Below are 21,548 nucleotides of genomic sequence, written 5' to 3' on the forward strand. Positions count from 1 at the left end.
TCACTGAAGATGTTAACACTGCCTCAAACCAAACCATCAGAACAAGCACAGATGCAGAAGGCCTATGGCTGCCTTATGATGTTCTTAGTTATTTTACAACAGCTAGAATGTATGTGTTTTCAGCCAGAATTACTGAACGGGAACCCCTTCTGGTGTTAGCATTATGTTATGCTTTAGCTATTGAAAAATAGCAGATCTACAAGCTCATAGCGCGCCACCGAGTGGCGCGCTACGAGCTTGTAGGTCTGCTATTTTTTGAAAAATCGAAGAACCACTGACATAGAAACATAGCTTTTTCAGAAAACTGTCAGGATGTAGAAGACATTTTTAGAATCTGATCTCGGGTCAAAATGGGTTAAACAAAAAAAGAGCTTACTTGAAGAAACCCCTTATTTGTGCTGACAGCATTAACTCAATCCCAGTGGTGGTTAATAACGAGGGGTGAGTCAGCTTTAGAATGTGTAGTGTATACCCCACCAAGACAGGCCATTATGTCATTCACCTGTATTTAAGGCACATGATCAATAATTATTGTCCAATGAGACACACATTAAATGGTTTTGACAGATGCCACCTACAATCGCTGATTGTTGATTCGTTGGTCACGGCATTGCATTTTGACGCGCCATGGCATTTTCATCCGTTAAGTAATAGATCACAGAAAATGTCAGTGGCAAATTAAAAAACACAGCAGTGGGAGGGGAAAGAGGAAGCCATTTCCCTTCTAAATCCCTCTTTCTGGCCAGCAGTGCCGTTGGCCCTCCATGCTATGGAAAGAGCCAGACGGAGGCTGCGTCTCTGTGGCCCAGTCTCTGCAAGGTGCCATGGCAGCCATGGAGGAGAGAGAGGACTGATGTAATCATGATGGGTGTGCCCTGGTTCCCATGGAGACCGTTCACTGGTGCCGTTTGGATGCTCCGACTGCTGCCTCGTTAGACAAACACAGGCTCAGGATGAACACCATGAAATAAAAATAAATAAATAATTACCCCCGCAGAGCCTATGATACTGTATGCGGAGTGTAGTGGGGGGGGGGGGGGGGAGTGGGGGGGGTTGGGGGGCAATGACACGCCCTTGTCTAACGCCGGCTGCTGCTACATTAGCATGCACAAAAAAACAGCCGCCTCATGGTGCATGTGTATATTAATCAATCCAAAATGCCACTGATGTCCCCCTCCCCCCCGCCCCATTGTTTCATTTGCCAAATGAAAGGGAGTGCCCGTGCGAGACAGGGAAGGGTGTGCAGGTAAACGGCGCTGTTTGATAGCCCAGGCCCTGATAAGACAACACAATAGGCAAGAGATGTATACATTCAGTAATGCATGCAAGGCACACACGTACACGCACATTCCCGAACCTCCTACTACTACACAAGATCGCCTATACCCAAAGGCTTTCATGCAGAGATATCAGCTCTTCTGTCACAGCTAAAAATACACACACTAACACAAACAGTGCACACACAAAGAAAAACAGGTCAAACGCATCGGTACCCTGGCCCTTCCAGCCGCTCCAGGAGCATTCCTTCTTGGTCACATCTGTAGTGGCCTGCATGCTGATGATCGCTTAATGTCCCTGATTTCTTTCTCTCTCTTTCTCTCCTCCGTTTTTCTTTGTCTTTCCTGTCGTTCTCTTCGGTTGCGCTGACTCACTCACTCATCCCAGAGAAAGGCATGAACGGTGGAAGGACAGGGGAGAATGGCAGGCTGAGGCGAGAGAGAGAGAGATGGAGGAAGGGAGGGAGGGAGGGAGCCAAGGTTTCCAAGGTGCTGCCGGCTTGCGGGGCACACGGACTGATGCTGCGGAGCGGTGCTAGCTAGGAACAGAAGGAGAGAGCGAGTGTGTGTGTGTGTGTGTGAGTGTGAGGGGGCGAACCGGATTGTAAACACCACACCACAGTCGGCAATGCAGCGAATCATCCATGCAATGATTAAATACCTGGGGGGAGGTCTTTTGGGGGTGGAGTGGGGTGCGGGGTAGGGGGGGTTCTCGAAAGGGTTGGTAAGCACCTTTTCAAAATAAAAGTCCCAGCTGAGTCTCAGAATTGACTATTACTGGGGGCAGGGGAATGAAAGGGTTAACCCGAATAAGCTTTGATGAGACACAAAAGACCGAGGATGCACTGTCATCTAATTGCTAGCGTGCGCCTCGTACCTAATGTGTGACTTATTTTATCATTATGGTAGATTTCTAAAAGAAAAACAAATGCACAAAATAGCAAATTGCCGAAAGCTACATTATGAAAATTATTCGGCGTATTGGCAGTTGGCACTTAACATTTAAGTTTACTGTATAGTGTATACCTCGCCTTATGATGGTGTCACGTGGCGTTGTCTCACATGATCACATCACAATGCCTTGTGAGCCTGATCTAGCTTGCAGAGATACTTTTGCTATTTCTGAAAATGGTTGGAAATCTTCCTAATGCCATGCCCAAAATAGGGATGGCAAGTTGAAAGTAGTTAAAGGAGATGACGTCAGGTTGCCTAGCATTCAGACTGAATGTTCTGTGTGGAGTCTATAGGATTAGACTGGAGAGCCTACGTTGCTAAGGGGAAATCTGGCTAACTCTCAGCTCCGCCTTTTTTATATATACACAATAGGACGTTTAAGCATGTAGCCACAGAGGCAAATAGCTATTTCCACTACGCCTCACTGATGATTGAAGACTTAGCCAAAGTGCTTGTCCTTTAATAATTCATAACCAACACCGTGCACCCTATGCAGTATATCACGTCTGTGTTTAATGTCTTCCGGACATATTGATATATGTGCATGTAATTTAGCTTAGGTAGGGGTTTAGGCCCCTCCGGAATGGATTAGCAATGCAAATGGTCCCACAAAGATAAAGCAGATTGCTTGAAAGTCATGTGTAACAGAGGGAGACAACACTGTCTCCAAGGAGATGGCTTCTCGCACATACAAACTCGCATAATGAAATACAGCGTAGGCCGTAAGGGCTAGACATGAACCTGAATGTTGTCATCGGTCCCGTCCCCAACTATCCACCACCCTGTAAACCCCCCAACCCCACCCTTTCTGCTGATCTTGTCGGGGCCTCCCTGCCACAACAACCAATGGAAAGGGAAAAAATGCATGCATCTGAAACGAGCCTTAGCATGGTCCCTCATCACTGTTACCATGGCAACTGCTGTGGAAGTGCATGTGCATAGACTGGAACATGATGTCTGGCTCTGCTTGACGTCTCCAGAGCCACCACGGTGCCCTGCTCCCTCTAGTGGTGGAAAAAATAACTAATGTGCAAAACACACATGACCTGCTTTTCTTCCCTTTTTTTTCCTTAAGCATTACCAGAACCTTCTTTTCATCTGTTGGTAAACAAAACAAGTGGGGAGAGGGTCTATTCAACCTTGAGTCAGTAATGTAAGCCTCTGAAACAAACAAAAAAACGACACACCGACCTAACCATTATTGTCCTCCATCGTGGTTGGAATAAAGAGCACTTCAATGTCTTGTGGCACGAGGAGCCAGTGCAAACAACTCAGATGTGATCTCTTTATCGTCAGATCTATCAGGATATCAAGTCCTATCCCCTCTAAGCCCCTAAGTCGATGTGTGTGCCCCAGTTTTCAGAATCACATAGGATTACATAAACCTGACAGCCAAGGACAGACGACAGAAGACAAAATGCTGCTGCTGACGTCTGCTGCCTAGCTTTAGCGTCGGTCACTCAGATGTGTCCGTCACGTGCAAGTTATTTCACCACGGGTCACCATAGGAACGTTACGTGTCGGGAGACAGATGGCCAGTTGGGATGTGGGAGTGTACTGTGAAGCTTTATATATTTTTTTCACATATTTCTCTGCAGTTGGTCTGTGCCATTTCTGCTGAGAGCAGAGATTATGATGTACTGTTTTGGCAACGTGTGCTCATTTCTGTGTAGCTGTTGATTGCCATGTTAGGAATTATGCTTCTTCGTTCCCCACTGTACCACAGTGGTGTGAAGTAACTAAGTACATTTACTCAAGTACTGTACTTAAGTAACATTTTGAGTATTTCCAATTTTCTGTAACTGTATTTCTATTCCACTACATCTGAGATGCAAATATTGTACTTTTACTCCACTACAATTACTTAACAACTTTAGTTACTAGTTACTTTGCAGAATTCGATTATTACCGGTATTACAAAACATACATTACCCACTTATATACTATATACATTTCGGAATTTTAGGCCATTTGAAAATAGCTGTTCTACAAGCTCACAATGCGCTGCGATGCGACCCATTGTGAGCTTGTAGGTCTATTTTCAAAAGATTTTTATACATTTTAAAACTTGTGAAATGGGACATTCTGCATAATGACTACTTTCTACTTTCGGTACTTTCAAGTACATTTTGATACCAATACTTTCGTACTTTTACTTTCGTACTTTCTCCACCACTAGTGTACCAGCAGAGGGAAGCAGATCTTCTAATCACACAGAGCAGGCACTTCCCAGCCACCCTGGCATCAAGGCGCACACAGAGCAGTGGAACAGGCCGTCCCTCACAGCAGCAAGCATTTTCATTTCCTGGCTCGGTCAATAAAACAACGCCACAACGCATCATGCTTGCACTTCGCACACTCGGTTAAGGATGCAAATAAGCCCAAGTGATGTTTGCCCTCTAAGTGTAGGCATGGTTGGTTATGTTGTGGATTAATTTCCATGCGTTGTCTTTTTACCCTTTACAAACAATGGGATAAGCTTTTAAGAACCCAGTAAACACACATACGATGGAGCGTCCCCTCTGACAAACATTTGAGTAGATACCTTACAAAGCTACCTGTTCCATTAGCTGATTGCACTACTTCATGAAAGACCATAACGATGATGAAAGTGGCTTATAAAGCCCATCGCTGCAATGGGGGAAAAAAAGAAAAAAAAAGATTACTAAAGGGTGTTATGGAACCAAATAACCACGAGGCTGTTTCAGGGGGCTGTGTATTCACCAATTAAGCATCAAAATACTGATGAGTATAGAGCTGAAAATGGATGACTAACCTTTCTGTTTGTCAAAGCCATCCAGGAAGATGGAGACGGGAGCTTTCCCAATCTCTCCTTTGCCCTCGTTGGTTTTCATGATCTCGCTTCCCAGGTCCTCCTGTGGGGGCTTCTCTGTGCGCACCTCTGGGGGCACGGCGGCAGTGGGGGGCTTGGGCTTGCTGGGGCGATCCTCCTCTGTCTTCACTGGGGCCTTGATCTTCTCTTCGGGCAGTTTGATCAGAGGCTCAGACTTAACCACCTCGGGGGTGCTGCGGGGAGGGGGAACACTGGGAACCAGAGGCGAGGGGGCGGTGACTCCCTGCTTGGTCCCACCAGGGCCTACCTGCTCTCTCTTGGGGCTCTCCTCAGACGCAGACTCAATGAAGAGCTCGCTGTCAAGCTCTGCCTCTCTCTCCTCCCTCAGGATGCTGTAGGCTGAGGGCACGCCATGGTTGCCAGTCGGACCGAAACCCCCCTTGGCAACTGGAGGGTTGTCAAACGGGTTGGTAGACTGGCTGAAAGTGCCTTTGCCACCAGGTGGCTGGGAAAACGGGTTGCTGCTGGCAGCCTTGGCGCCGGGTGCGGCTTTGCGGAGGAGAGGCTCTTCAGACACCAGCTCAATCTCAGAGTCTCCAGACTCGGCGCTGCTGCCGTCCGGTTCCCTGCTGCTGGCCTTGGTTCCTGGGCTGATGGTGGGAGGAGGAGCAGCCTTGAACATGTCAGGGGAAGGGCATTCTTTTTCTATGCAAAAGGAAAAAAGAAAGTGTTTTTTTGTTTTGTTTTTTTTTAAATAGGAAATTGTGAGTTATGAAGTTGGAAATTAGAGACAAATCTGAATTATTCGATTATACAAGTCCGTATGTAAGATATACACATTTTTACTCTGTGGTGGAAGACCAGACATCTGTTTTGTCCCATGTGTCTCAGAATCAGCTTTATCGTTACATCATACTGTAGGTTTACAATGTGTAAAACTGTGGGTGTTTTTGTGCAAGCGCCATCATTTTTTTTTAAATACATATATACATACGTATACACAAAGCATGTCTACCTGTAGGTGAGGCATTGGGAGTGGAGGCTGGGCTGTTGTCCTCTGGCTCAGATAACGTCACGGTGGGGACACCCTGCAGGCCCACACTAAGGACATTTTCGCGGTCTGAGGCGCTGCCCGGGGAGGTCCTTGGCGCAGGCTCGGCCCTGGCTGCTGTGGGCTCGGTCTCCATCAGAGTGATTTTCACAGGGCTAGCCGTCTGAGGGGTACCACCCAAGGTATGGTAGGAACGGTAATCTGACACCTCCTCGTCAGATGGCTCCTCCACGTAGGGGAAGGAGTGAGAGCCCAGTGCTGAGCCTAGATTCTCTTCTTCCTCCTCCTCCTCTTCCTCCTCCTCATCTTCCTCATCTCCTCCAGGGCTCTTGTCCATGTAGCTGCCCAGACAGTCCCCTCCGGAGGATGTGGTGTCCACCAGGCCCTGCAGAAGGCCCTTGCTCTGGCTCTGGTGGAGGTCGTCGCCGTGGCTGATGTCCATGTAGTTGTACGCCTCGGTCTTCTCTGAGCCCAGGAGAGACCTGGGCTGCATGTCGTCTGACAGGTCAGAGGTCATCCTGCCACTGGAACTGAACATGCCGTAGGACTCGTGGGAGGAGAAGCGATCCTGGGTGGAGGACACCGAGGAGGTCTTGGTGGGCTTCAGGTCGTCTGACAGGTAGGAGGCCTCTTGGCTCGAGGAGAAGCGATCCTGGGAGGAGGACACCGAGGAGGTCTTGGTGGGCTTCAGGTCGTCTGACAGGTAGGAGGCCTCTTGGCTCGAGGAGAAGCTCTGATTGGACAGCAGTGAGGTATACAGGTCGCCGTCGTCGTTCATTGGCTTCCGGAACAGTCCAGACATTGGGTCATCTGGAGCGACAGAAAGAAGTGAGACTCAGTGAGGATCCACAGCATCACACAAGTAATTGCATTTTCTAATCTGACAGCTCTGTGAACAACACAAACCCCATGAATGTCTTTCAAGTCAGGCAACGCACGAGGACATTCCAGGCAATATTGTGTAAATTAGGGAGTCAGTCAAGACAGAAATGGGAGCTCTCTCTGTCTGCGTAGGTCTGCCTGTGACGCGTTCAATTAATGATAGAGACAGTTAAATAAACAAGGCCATTCTAGAGCCAATGCATGGGCTGGTTATGTATTGTGGCAACGTGAGAGCAGGGGAGAGAGATGGGGGGGGGGGGGGGGGGGGGGATGGACGGTCTGCACAGATCAGTGAGGCTGCACTAACAGAGGGCACTTGTACCCTGCACTGGACAAAGGCACATTGTTTGGGCCCTAAAAGCTCTGGTGACGGCCGGATTCTGGTCTAAATCTACAAAAAGATGCAGTGGGTGTAGTCTCTTTAGTGCAGCCTCATGTCTGCTCTGTAATCTTACATCCACAGTTCCACACTGGGTTATACACACGCATATTGTCCCTTATCATTTAACCCATTTAGGCCTGACCTCAAAATAAATAAAAAATCCTTCTAAATCCTCCAGTTTTCTGAAATAAATATTTTCACGATTTTTCAATAGCTAAATTATAACATAATGTTTAAAACACCAAACTGTCCTTTTGCGCAGATCACGCAAACCTCAGCAAAAAGAAAAGGACAATATCGATGGCCTCCAACTGTAACTGTAACAAAGATAGTCATTCAATTCATTATAGTACTTTTCAAAACGGCTTATCAAATAATAACACACAAACGCACAAATAAATCGATAGATCGGAGCATCAATTACACAACAGCTGTCTGTATTAACAGATTGAACTGGTTTTGCTACCGTTAAGTCCTCAGGCAGGTCTACAAATGCAAGCATGTTCATGTATAATATTATGCACCCTCACAGAAAAGTGTCAGTAGAATATAGTTCTGTTATGCTACGATAAACTGAGAGAGCAATATCCAACAGTTCTCTCTAAAGTAATTTCAATGTCCTCCCCTACCCTCCAACTGATTCCAACAGGCTTAAAAATCATGGCAGGGAATGCACACTAATACTAATGTATGCTGCATACACGCTAGTGGCTATATCCTATTCAAAAATGAAATATCATAATGCATTAGGCCAGTCTATATACACAGAGCACTTAACCTATAGATAAAACTGTTTACAATACAAATTCCATCTCAAACGTCATCATCTGCACGCTAAGAAAATATAGTTCTCAAGTAGATGTGTGCACATACAGACATACACATAGACCCAGGCACAAATGGTACATAAGATGACACTCACGTTACAGGTTCATTTCAAAAACATAAATCATACGTTGTGTATAAATCATAAATTGGAATGCTATACAGCCATTGTTAATAATGGCTTCTTTTTTTAAGAAATTAACTGACATCACCGTTTATCTTAGTCAATACTGGTCTGATTGTCAACTCACATGGGGGTATGTTTTGTGCTGAAGTGACATATAATCACTTAATGTCATACTGAATAATTAATTACAATGCATGAGAAACATTAAGGAAAGTTATGTGAGATATAATCTGTTGAGAGCCTTTATATTCCCCGAAGTCACCATATCACATATCCAGCAAGTCAAGCAAGACCACGTCAAGTCATTTTCCCCTGTCTGTTAATTAAGTTAAGTCTGAAGTCATCCCATTTAAACAGACTGTGGCCCACATCATTAGGACTTGGTTGCAGTGTTGTTTTCGTCGACAAAGAAATGTTCGTCGACTACCTTTTTTCACTGACTGAAACTAAATAAAAACTAAGCTATGATGACTAAAACTAAGACTACATATACTGACAATTTCGTCAACAAATAAAAACTAGACTAAAATGTTAGATAGGGACTAGTGGACAAGAGTCATCAATAAGTCATTTTACAATATTGGTTGCATGCTGAAAATAGCCGATCTACAAGCTCACAACGCGCCGCAGCGTGACGCGTTGTGAGCTTGTAGATCGGCTATTTTCAGCCAGTGTAAAATCATCATCAGTGTGATACCATCAAGGCCCGCCAAAATACATTTGAGTCGACTAAATTAACTGTCGATTTTGATTAAAACTAGACTAACACTAAATCATTCCAGGTGACTAAAATGTGACTAAAATTAAATAAACTATTCAAGAGACTATGACTAAAACTAAAATCACACTGCTTGGTTGGCAAACTCCTGTACAAGCACACAGGCCCATTCTGTACATTACATGCATAGATCTTTATCGCACGGCACGGCTCTGTGTTTCAGTCCTGTCGTAGTTTATGCCTCTATGAAGTGTACTCAGTGATTTCCCCTGCTCTCCAGCCTGTCAATCTCCCAGGGCAGCGGTGCTGTTATAAATAGGCTGGGTCCAGCTGCTGGGTTGAGTGAGGGGGGGTAACATTTAAAATAGGAACCTCGAGGCTAACCCTAGAGGAAGCAGAGTGAAGGACAGAGGATCTCCAGATCAGGAGTCAGGACGTCCCACCCCACCCCATCCTTCCTCCGAATATCTCCCACCTCCCCCCTCCCATCATTAACAATACATAATCCTGTAGCACAATGACATGACCACCAACTCAACTCGCCAGTGCTGGGGACACAGGGGAGTGGCAACGTAATGTGACGAACAAGCAAGCGGGCAGAAAATGTCTTCACTACTGAACTTCATGTCTACGTTAGTGACGTTTCCGAACCGCCAACAAACGACAAGGCTGCTTGTGTAACAGATGGGTGTTGCAGCTTTCCAGCTGAGTGCAGTTCAGTGTGATGATTGCCCTTTGACGTGCCGCTAGAGCCCGGACTATATGTAATCCTTTAGTCTACTTCTACCACATGGAGCCTTTCGGCCATCACCCCCGATGGCGCTGGCATAATCTACCGGTCACTGATTCACTGTAGAACCTACCTTACTGTACTGGTGTGGGGGGGTGAACTGTGGAGCAGTGACCTGCCAGCAGTGCTGAAGACTCTTTAGTTATAGGTAACAACCACCCCTCCCCATCCCCTCCCACCACAACATCTATGATGTGATGCTGGGTGAGTCGCTAGCTGCTGCTAGTTGCTAGAGGCATGTTGCGTAAATAATATCAGGGTGGATGGAGACCACGAGGGCAGTGGATCTGGGAAGCCTCCGAACAACGACCTCATGTCAAGACGAGGTCGTTGTAAAGCTGCTGATGTGGCGTAGCACTCATACACTGGGGAAAACCACTAGAACAACAACCATGTAAAAATAAAGGCCAAAGAAAGTGATTTTCCCTTGATTCAGGCGAGATTGGATGGACATGGGAGGAATTCTCTGCTCAAATTTATTTTTGCCACATCATGCCACCGAGGAGGGTGAAGTTAAATAAATAAGGATGTGCTGGGAAGGGGGGTCGGTCCTTTTGTTGTCCTCAGAGCTAGTGCAGCTCCCTCAACTAATGCAGTCTGACAATCTCTGCTATGCTCGGCCTCTTTAATTAGAGACAAAAACATGAGACAGGAGACTACATGAGCCCACTGAAAGTACTGTAGTGGCAAGAAGGAATACAGGATTTCCCAGAGCGATTTTCTTTGACCAGACTGTTATATCGTCCGTGACTCATAGCCATAACGTCAAACCCACAAATATAAAGTATAGATAGGATAAGCACCCTACTTCACAGCCACCTATTTGCTGAATGGCCCAGTGATGCATATTGCCATGGATTCCATAACCAATGCATCTTCATATCGAACAAACATGTCACGCCGAGGCCTTGGATCGATTACCGTACTTCCTCTTCTGTGTTTAACACGGCAACACAGCAGAGAATGGACATTCTATACATTTATTCCTATAGTTAAAAAGGTGCATTTTAGACAATATATTAAAGCTACAACCCGGAATACTATTTTTTTTTTTACCCAATCTGTATGGTTAGGGTGTGTTGATATACAATATAATTAACTACAGCTGCCTGCAGTGGTTAGAGGTGGTCTCCCTACTCTTCCATTGGGAAATGGAAAACCTTGGTGTTTGGTAGGACACCGACTTGTTTGTTATTTGAAGCAGACGGCATGCTAGATTTAACACTAGATGTGCCGCCATCTTTATTGTAGTCCGGACATCGTTGCAATTACCTCTCTAGTACTGTGAGGTCAAGTACAATCCAAGCATACAGTATGTATGTGTATGAGAAAGAGAGCGAGAGCTTAATCTAAATTCCATCACACAATTGTAATGCATTAAGGGTCCAACAATTCTCACAATACGGTTCAGACCTTGATTTTTGTTCGGTTTAGGCCGTCAAAGACTAAGCCCCCGAGGGCTTAGTCTTTGACGTGCCTTACAAGGCCAGCAAAAGGCTGACAGATACCAGATCTGTTCAGTGCTTAGTGTATTATACAGTATCCAACTGTTTAGAAAACCGGCAGGGAGAAAAAAGGAACAACCAGAATCTAGGGAACCAGTCTCGGCTTCATGCGCCACCGGTGCTGCAGTCACATCCAGTCTGTAAAAGTTGCCAAAGATCGAGGAGGACTCCCAACTTGCGGCGGTCCACAGTACACATCCTGGAAAGACAAATTCGACATCCCCTTACAGAGGGCCCAGGATGTTGACATACCTCGAGTAGAATGCGCCTTCACCCTTATGGGAGGCTGCAATCCCTTACACGAGTATGACCGCTCTATGGCTTCAAGTATTCACTGTGAGATCCTCACCTTGGTTATAGCCTTCCCCAAAATCCTTGTGTTGTCTTCCTGTGTGTCGCCGTCCTGTCCATATAAATCCGTAAAGCCCGTACCGGTCACAAATTATGCCTCCTCTCGTCCTCAGAGGTAAAGGGAGGAGGACAGAACTCCACCAGCTCCACTGGTACACAAGTGGACAGCTGTTTATTTTTTCATTAAACTGCGCTTCGGCGTGGGGGACAAGCTGACAGCAAATAACATGGCATCGTGGTCCTAGAAAGGGCCCGATGGCTTAACCACTCGCCTACGAAGGAAAGAGCCACTTTACTTGACCAGCCCTTGCTCCAGTACAACTTGTTTTCCGGCACTGTAGCGAACCTGACGGCTCGCCTGTAGGATGATAAGAAAGAAAGTAGACTAGGTGCTCAATGACTATCTTCCGACGGCGCACAATAAATCATCCTCCATGTCCGCCTCCAGGCGATCCTACGATCGGCCTAAGAACCAGTCCAACCACGACCGTGACTCCAGAACCACCTTCAAAGCACGCGCTAGTTTATTTAAATAACCGGGGTTACGTTTGTAACCTTTAGAGAAAAGCCGGGTTGGACCACCCTCGTTCTATCCTCTGAGAAACTAGTGCACTCTTCACTTACTGAAAAGGTGTGAATGTCACTGACCCGCTCGGCGGTCACCAGTGCCAACAGCAGCACAGTTTTCAGTGACATGAACTGCAGGTCCACTGACCCCAACGGCTCGAACGGCGGTCGAGACAAAGAGTCCAGTACCACAGCCAAGTGCCATGCTGGAACCAGTGCCTTGGGCACCTGGAGGAAATGCACCACTCATGTATCGACGTACCAGAGGGTGCATCCAGACAGAGTCATTGCTAAAACCGACGTGGCAGGCCGAGATAACCGCCAAGTTGACCTTTATAGAGTTGTAGGACAACCCTTTGTCCATCAGGCTCTGGAGAAAAGACAAAATGACTCTCACCGACGCCTGGAAAGATACTGTCTATGTCTACTCCTGTAAACACCACCTCTCGAATGTGCGCCATATCCCGTGTCCCTAGTCGACTGAGCTCTGGCACTCTGAATAGTTTCAATAACACTCTGAGGAAGACCCTCCACATCTAGATTAATCCGCTCACGGTCGCTCACAGTCGTAAGCTAGCGCGTCAAGGCCCAGAGACCCCAGACCTGTTATGGAGAAGAACCGTGGACACTTCGTGTTCTCCTCCAAGGCAAACAGGTCCACCAGCTGCTGGCCGAACCTGTTTTCTCGTTTCCGCAGCGTTGTTCGTCCTCTCCCTCTCGTTCCTGCCGCTCCCTGGTGAAGAAAGCCGTGGCTTTCACGAGCCTGCGAGCCTTGATGCCTGGAGCGGTGGCCGCGCACAGGGAGCAATCACCGGTGTTGTTATCCGCGTCGATGGCATGCTCCAGACCCAAGCAGTGGAAACAGTCTTCATGCGGATCCTCACCCACCATCCAGTCCCCGCAGGACTCGCAGTGTTTTTGCTCGAAAACAATTTTGTTGGCTTTGCGGCGTCGACGCTTGTTCTTCGACTCTGCCATCTTATCTCGGTGTTCTGCAGGCCAGAGAAAAGAAAGTTAACGACATGGGATGTAACGCGTTCGCTGTGCTTACAATGTACTGAATGGGGGTGCATACTTAGTTTAGACTAGTCATTGGTTAGACATGGGTTAAGGTTAGGTTTAGGTGTGCTGCCCCGTGGGAGGTTAGGGTTAGGGTGAGGGTTTGAGATGGGTTGTAGTTGTAGGACTAATGACTGGTCTAACCAATGACTAGTCTAAACCAAGATAGTTTAGCAATGAGGCTAACTAGAGCCTAGTAGCGTCTGTTTCATTAGACATACCAACAGTCAGTCACACCATGAGTCAGACTCAGACACATGAGTCAGAAACCCTAACCTAACCCTTACCTCACAGGAAGTCACGGGTGAATTTTAACCTGCAGCACAGGTTAGTTTTAACCCACCACACATGTCGGGAGCCACGGGTAATTTTTAACCCGCAGCACGGGTGATTTCTTTAACCTGCAGCATGGGTTTGTCTGACTAATGACTATAGGACTGTTGGTATGTCTAACCAACGTATGCACCCCGTCCTGGGTTTCTGCAGGGCACGTGCTAAGCAAGCATAATGTCAAGAATTAGGGCCGTTCGCCGGCCAACTAATAAAAAACACTTACAGTAATTTGTAGGTAATTCTGGAAACCTCTGGAACAGCTATCAGTAGTGCAGTCGTGGCGCCAGAATCCGCTTCTGTCCGATGACTCAACCCAAACTACTTGATAGGACTTTGTATGCAATGTCGTGTTCTCACATGAGAAGTTTCACAAAAGTGAGCTCAATGGGCGGGGGGGGCGCCTTTATACCACCAAGCTGGAGGGGGTGTCCAAGGCTCCAATTGGTCCCAAAACCAGTCAATCAATTGCCTGTGAGTGTATTATGTAATGCCTCTGTGATTACGCCTGAATTCGCAATCTCCTAAAGCTTTCCTCGTGAAGTTTAATTTAAATTAACTTACAGTTCTTGACGATAAGTGACAGCTAGTTTGTGTTCTCCTTGTTAGCCACAAGAGCCTGGGGGAGACACAGGAAATGTTACAGGTTCATCAGGTTCAGAAACCTCCTTATATTAAGCCTCGTCAACAGCCTGTACTGAATTTCAAATGAACTGGGGTTTTTTTGTCTACCCCTCAGGCTGTCTCTCAGTAATTACACGTCAACATCTGTCAATCCATTACAGTCATTGGATAATAACGTCATAAATCCATGCATGCCTGTCTCAATCCTGGTGGAGTCACCTTTCGGGGATCCTCTTTCACTCCTTTGCCCTCCTGAAACTTGAGCTGCCGAGATGCTGAGGTGGCATGTGGCAGTACAAAAGAATGCATTGTTGTTATTGTTTCTTGTATTTTTAATTCAGATCCGTTGTGTACAGTAAACACAAGTGAGTATACTTAAACATAAACAAATTTAGAAACGGAAAGAAAAGAAAATTCACAGAATCACTCTACTAAAGGGAAACACTGTCTGATACTGTTAGCTTGTCAGTAAAACTCAAGTCTATCACTCATTATCAGCACTCTGACCGACGACTGCACACAGTCTTAATTATTAAAGCTTATTGGAGTTGAAACAGAGAGAGCACAAAATGAGCTGCACACTACAGTAAAAAAGGCCAGTCGCCGGTCGATAAGAGAACAGCTGTGTGTGTGTGTGTGAGGGGGGGGGGGGGGGGGGGGGGGGGGGGGTGACAAGATACAATTGCCCTGAAGTACATCCGTGGCAGAAATACGTTGATCCGTGGCATACAATTACAGTAAGAAAACTTAGGTTATACACCATCTTTTAAGACTCACTGAATTCCACACAAGACAAATGTTGTTCCAGTGGTCTTGGACAAAACAATCAATGTGCAAGGCTGCTTAAAGCATACAATAAAGAGTAATCTGTCCTCCATTCAGATTCTGAAGTACTGGTAGGCTTTGGTACCCGTACTAAACTGTATCGATCCTGTTTTGCTGGCTCGGATAGAGCATGTGGATGGATGGATGGATGGATGGATGGATTGAGGGTGGATCCAGACTGACTTACTGTCTGCTTTGGGTCACAGCTGTCAATTAACGACAACAAAAAACGAATAGATTTTCTAAAAAACACTTTACAGGGCAGGATAAAGTACTATAGATAGTGATACAGCACCTTCGCCGCCACCTCCACCTCTTCCACTCTTCCAGGGGTTGGAAGTCAGCTATTTCAACTATGTTTAAAAGATTATGACCATTTTAGGTGACGATATAATGATACCCAAAATAGGGACACCAGATTGAGTGCGGAAGCCAATTGACTGTATTGTACTAAGGGTGTTGGTAAAACTAACTGTTTGCGGACTACTTGATACAGACAAATGTGTTAATAGGCTCCCAGTAAAATTATTAACATAACGTTTTAAATCAATTAATTGCTGCAAATCTATGATGATCATATAGCCACTACCTGGTTGTGCTGTGAGGGCATCATATGATCATAAAAATAACTTATCTCTCATTTGTTTATTTTTTTGTGCATATGGGGAGAGACAGGGGGTTAATGGCGTCCAAAACAGTGTTTTTGATACAACAATATCTGTTCTATAATAACCGAGAGCATCCTCCTGACTGCAAGGATTGCATTCTAGCATGGGAACAGCAGTGCCCTATACTGTATTTGTTCCCTGTTATTTCTGTTATTTTATTGCTATTTTTTGTGTGCTATTTCTGTCTCCACCAGGCCGAAGGCATGGGGAGAGAGTATGTTTTGCACTCCGTCTGTGTGTGTGTGAGTCCGTGTGTGTGTGTCCGTCCGTCCGTCTGTGTACAGCTAATCTCCGGCACCGTTAACGCGGTCAATGCCAAATTTTGCACACACACTTCCTGGCCTGGATGCCAACGATGAACCTCTGCCCCAAATTTTCCAGAACGGCCTGTTATAGCGCCACCAGGAGGCTGACTTTTGAAAAACACAATTTTGGATATTACTCCTCCAGATTCTGTCCCAAAATCCCGCAAATCGTTACACACTATCTCTATAGTCATGTGTTCAAGACGGATCTGTCCGATATTTCATATTCCATCCTAATTGACTAACATTGGCTTTCAAAGTTTTCAGGATTGGCCCGTTTTGAACAAAAAGCCTCAAATCATGAACGCAGCGTGCAATTTACATGAAATCTTTCACAGACTTTCCTATTAGGCTGAGGAATATATCCCACCCTTTTCACATTGGCCTGTTATAGCGCCACCAACCAGGTGGATTTTTTCAAAACACATTTTTGGAACAAAATGCCTCAAATCATCCAATTGCCATCCAACCCTTTTCACATTGGCCTATTATAGCGCCACCAGGAGGCCACACCCTGACCTGCCCTGGTGGAGACCTGTGCCCCGAGGGGCACTTTATCTAGTTGTTTCTGCAATATCAAGGAGCCGAAACCCAAGTATACTGTTAACACTGTTATACTTGTATAATGGGATTTAACAAGTATCTTAAATCATACGGTTTCTTGGCAGTGTGCCCTTCATGCCTTTACTTGTGTCCTTCCCTCAACACTCCCTAATTGGCTGAGGAAGATGAGTGAGATAGGAGTAGGACTGCTGGCTGGCAAGACCCAGGATGTTCAGAGACACCCTAGTCACCCTGTGAGGCGACCATCAGAGAGGCAAGCACATAGTATGGTTAACTCTTGTTTAGCAACTCTAGCTGCAGATGTGGTGGTGGAGGATTGGGGGGACAGTGGAGCAGACGGTTACACACTTGCTCATACAGTACCTGGGAGTTGCCCAATGCAACCACAGTCCCAACTGATCACATTTGTTTTTGATTCACTTATTGACAAAAGGAAAGTTCTTCTCAGGGCTGCAATTATCAATGGTCTTCTTATAGTGATATGCTGATATTGATTACTTTTTCGATTATGATAATAATTGAGAACTTATTTGTTGAGGGATATTAAACGAATCAAAGTGAAAAAATCAAACTAAACTGATTAATCTGACCACTTAAGCCCTATTTTATGCTTTGTCGTACCACAGTATCGTGCAAAAACAGCAATTTGTTTTTAATAAAAATAGATTGTTTATAATCGATTAAATCAATTAGTTCAATTAACTGCATGACTGTGCCCAGTGTTTTTCCCCGGACGGTTTTAGCATTTGATCCAGTGACCCTCCCACAATCAGGCTTATCGAGCAATTATGGCCCTATCCCCTCCCCCTGCACTCCCTCATATCAGCCTGCTAAACCTAAAAAGGTCTTGCACTGCCTGAGCCCCCAGTGGGAATAGGAGCATAGTTCTTCTCACGAACAGTAGCTGCTCTGTGCTGGGCCATACAGTCTACTAAGTGCTGTCTGTCTGTGAAAGATGGATATGGAAAAGTCCCAGCCAACCACTATGCTGTCTCATCCTTGTGTGGTGATGTAGAGGATAGACTACTCTAATCCACCTATCAGGCACTGTACTGGGGTTGTTATGAGTGATCAGAAAAACTAAAAACATGTTCGCTGTGTTTGATCTTTAATGACTTGGAAGGGCTAGATAATTACCTAAATATATATCGAAACTGACATCTTGAACCAATTATATTATCGAACAGCAGTTTTTTTAGGGCCCTCCTATGCACAGCTTTGTGTGTATTCTGTAGGTGTGTTTGAGCACGGAATGTGTTTGTAGCACGGAATGAGATTATTTGATTGGCTGATGTATGATGATGCACTTCACACAAGTGTTCTTTTATGTTTTAGGGCCTATGTCCAGCTTTTGGTGTGTGTGTGTGTAAACACAAACTTTGTCCTAACACAAACATTAAATGCTATTGACAATGAATGGACATTTTTGAGTGTTTGTGTAAACACTAACATTGCGTAACACAAACATTGAAGACGAAGGTGAGGACGCAAATTCTGATTGGCTGGAATGAGATGATGTATGTTGATGTACATGTTGATAAGAGCGCCCCTCACTTCACACTGGTGTGATTTTTATAATCGACTAATATCGACCAGTCTGATAAACCACTTAAGCCCTGTATTAATCTTCATTGTACAATGGTGGCATGCAAACAATGTGGAAATAGACAATCTACAAGCTCACAACATAACGCAAGCTTGTAAATTTGCTATTTTCACACAATACACACATAAATATAAATAAATAATCATTCATTAATCGTAATCGAGACATTTTTTGAAATAATCATGATATTGATTATAGACCAGCCCTAACAGAGTAACAAACATGCCTTTTCACAGGACAGTCTGGAAGCTGGTATAGACAAGGGGAGGGAGGGGCATCAAAATTGTGTGTCATTGTTTGTGTGCAAATGTTTTCTTCTCCGCCAGAGGTCAGGTAAACATATTAGAAGAATGACAATCTGTTGTGAACTATAGCGGGGAAATATTCTCTGTGTGATTTTCACAGTGAAGACATTTTAACAGAGAAGTATGATGGTAATAGGAAAAAAGCCAGATGTGGTGTTTGTAGACTTTAGTCTTTGATACAGTACTCCTCGCATATAGCTCGTCTTGATACTCCTGTGGTAATTGGATACACCATGCAACTTAAATCTGTTAAAGGTCTAGGGATGGTTGACTAACTACTGGTTTAAGAAAGGACAGACAGCGTTCTTGTCTCTATAGAAGTAGTACACAGTAAATTCCTCAGTGTTAAATTAACTCCAAGACTGTTAAACGTTACCCAAATGAATGGGTCGATGTGGGTCCATCTTTACAATCTCCGAGTTAAATTAACAGTGGGGATTTTCCTGACTGATATAGGGCAGTTTCACAGCTCATACTGTGGTCAAGGCTGCTACGTGATGAAACGGCCTTAAGCGTGTAGGGCCGGATGAACCATGATATATCCAGTGCACTGGGGCGGGGGGGGAGGGGGGTGTCGGGAGTGAAGGTCCTTGACAAAGATCAGACCAGACTGAAGCATGTCCTTCCCAGAGCAAAATGTATGCTCTCTGTCCTGCTACTATCTGTGCAGAGATCTCCACACTGTGCCACTGCCCACCAAGACCACAAGTGACAGAGCAAATTAATGATGATATGGGAAGCTGGCAAGAGCACGGCAGGTTTTTCAATGATGAAACTTGACTGTTTATATCAGCTTATATAAATGTGTATATATACGCGCACACACATGCACACAAAACAATAATACTATGCAATAGACTGCACTTATATTCACCTTAATTGTTGAGAGACTTGATAGACCGTGAATCATACTCGGTATATTGAGTGTTGACATTCAGAGACCCAGTGCAGATATCTAACGTGAATCTGCATTTTTAGATGCGGCCTATGTTATTTTTGCCTGTTTAGATCAGGAAGGTGGAAACGCTTGGCCAAAGTGAAGAGGAAGCTAGGCAGAGGTTTGAAACACCATCTTATGAATATTTCAGTGGAACCCTGAATGAAAGTGCAGGGCTCCAGTTCTCCAAGCGGCTGGTGAGCCATGTTTCCTTGGGATTAAAAATAGCATCACACGCTGAGCTGTGATGTGCTGTGCTGAAGAGGGTGATGAACTTAGAACTGAAGCATGGTTGGTGCTCCCACAAAAACACTACTTTAATCAGCCATTGGCTATACTTAGATATAAGCTCACCCTAGCCAGGCTAGCCCACAGACCCTTCTCTCATACTGAATCAGTCTGTTCCTCCATGAACAAAATACACTTCTGCTCAATGCTCTCAAGTTCCATGAGACTGATGACTGTGATGGACACATTTGTCAGTGGATCCTAGCCACAAATGAACAGATTTGCTAACCGTTAATGAACTCTGAACACCATATCCTTATATTGGTTTAAATTTTGTTGTAATGCCTATAACTAAATATAGCTAAAACCTGAATCGGTGAATGTGGATGATCAGCGCATCCTGCATTAATTATCATGTTATTAACTATAGACAGATTCACATTTTAAGACACAGTCCACTGACTGTTCAACAGGCTATTGATGTTGTATAATGCATATGATACAACAACAACATTCCAAATTAGTTCTCCTCATGGGCAATGGGCTGTGCTGAAGACAAAGGGTCTGTGTAATCGCATAGGAAGTAAAATGTATTGTTTGTGTTAACTGTGTTTTATCTGTTAATAACCAGGCTACTACAGTAGCCTTCACCAAGAACAAAGTTTGCAGTGTGTTCAGTTTATTGCAATGACATAGGCTAAAAAAAAAAATCTAGAGAATGCCATTATTATTTTTTTAAATCATTCTCACCAGGGCCAAACAAAAGTTTCCAGATTGGGTCAAAAACAAAGTAGCCTATAATATCATGGACGGTTATAGGCTGATTCTTGTTGCACTTGCTTCCAACTATAGCTAGTAGCCACGGTACGCTGCTAACACCCCAAGAGATGTGGGTGCTTTGGGTCTAGACTGTGATAACAAGGCGTTCCCCCTGGAGGCTGGAGCAAACAACACATTGTTCTGTCAGAAAGAATAAGTGAAATTTATGTTCTTTAAAAAATAAATAAAAGTCATAGCTTTTGATCAATAACTCGTCTTACCTGTAGATGCAGTTTCCATAGCAACGGGAGGCCTTTGCCCAAATTTCCCGTCGTCCTGAAATTGATGAAATTGTTGATCCAGGTCGCCGCTTTTCGCCTTCAATTCCTCACGTAGCTCGTCGAACCGCGGCGGTGCGCTCCCGAACAGGCCGTTTCTCTCATAATCATCCCCGAACCACTTCCCCTCTGGACCGAGCTCGTCACCGGGTTTAGCAGACATGCTTTTATAAGGGAGAGGTTGCGCGATTACACTCGCTTGTGTAACAACCGCGGGTTTATACTATAAATCTGAGCCTCTTGGTGCAAGAAAGAAGATGCTGGAAACGAGCACACAGCGACACCTGACTTGTCTGTCAGTGAGAGTGTGTGTAGTCAGTTGATATTGTTGTTGAAATGCCACAGACAAGACAGACAGACAGACAGACAGACCGAGACAACACGATCCGGCCGAGAGCTGAAGAGAGTGGAGGGTGATTGTTTTAGTTCAGCGCTTCAGTACTGACGTCATGCTGTCAATGGCTACCGATCGTTGGCACTTATTTGGGGCAGCAGAGTAAATGGTGGTTGGTGCCTAAAAAATAATAAGTAGCCTATTGTGTACTTTATAAGGATATGAAGCAATGGTGAGATGAAACTGTCAGCAGGCTACATTTTGAAACATTTCCTAAAAGGAAGCCTAAATGAGACTAAAAATGTCATATGACTAGAAATGTTCGAAATTCACGTACGTATTTACTATTCGTGATTATTGTAGGCCTATCTAATGAACGGGTGTTTGTTTTAAACTGAAGGAATAACATTTGGAGATTTAGGGCTCTTTTGGAAATTGCCTTG

At 45.0% G+C, this 21,548-nt stretch overlaps 1 protein-coding gene across 3 annotated transcripts in view; it reads right to left on the reverse strand.

Moving 5' to 3' along the window:
• The window catches only part of rtn1a (reticulon 1a), a 28,364-nt gene extending 7,226 nt beyond the window's left edge, over window positions 1-21,138 (reverse strand). Inside the window, exons 1-3 of one of the 3 annotated variants that reach the window (XM_079527984.1) lie at window positions 20,715-21,138; window positions 6,041-6,886; window positions 5,008-5,730 (exon numbers count right to left, since the gene is read on the reverse strand). In XM_079527984.1, coding sequence (XP_079384110.1) covers window positions 5,008-5,730; window positions 6,041-6,886; window positions 20,715-20,934 — 1,789 coding nt within the window. In that variant the 5' untranslated portion in view covers window positions 20,935-21,138. Of the gene's footprint in view, window positions 1-1,493; window positions 1,570-5,007; window positions 5,731-6,040; window positions 6,887-20,714 lie in introns of those variants that run through there. The other 2 variants (XM_079527985.1, XM_079527986.1) reach the window with 2 other exon arrangements.
• Between the last annotated feature and the right edge of the window lie 410 nt (window positions 21,139-21,548).

This window comes from Electrona antarctica, assembly GCF_951216825.1.
Source record: "Electrona antarctica genome assembly, chromosome: 18".
Classification (NCBI taxonomy): domain Eukaryota; kingdom Metazoa; phylum Chordata; class Actinopteri; order Myctophiformes; family Myctophidae; genus Electrona; species Electrona antarctica.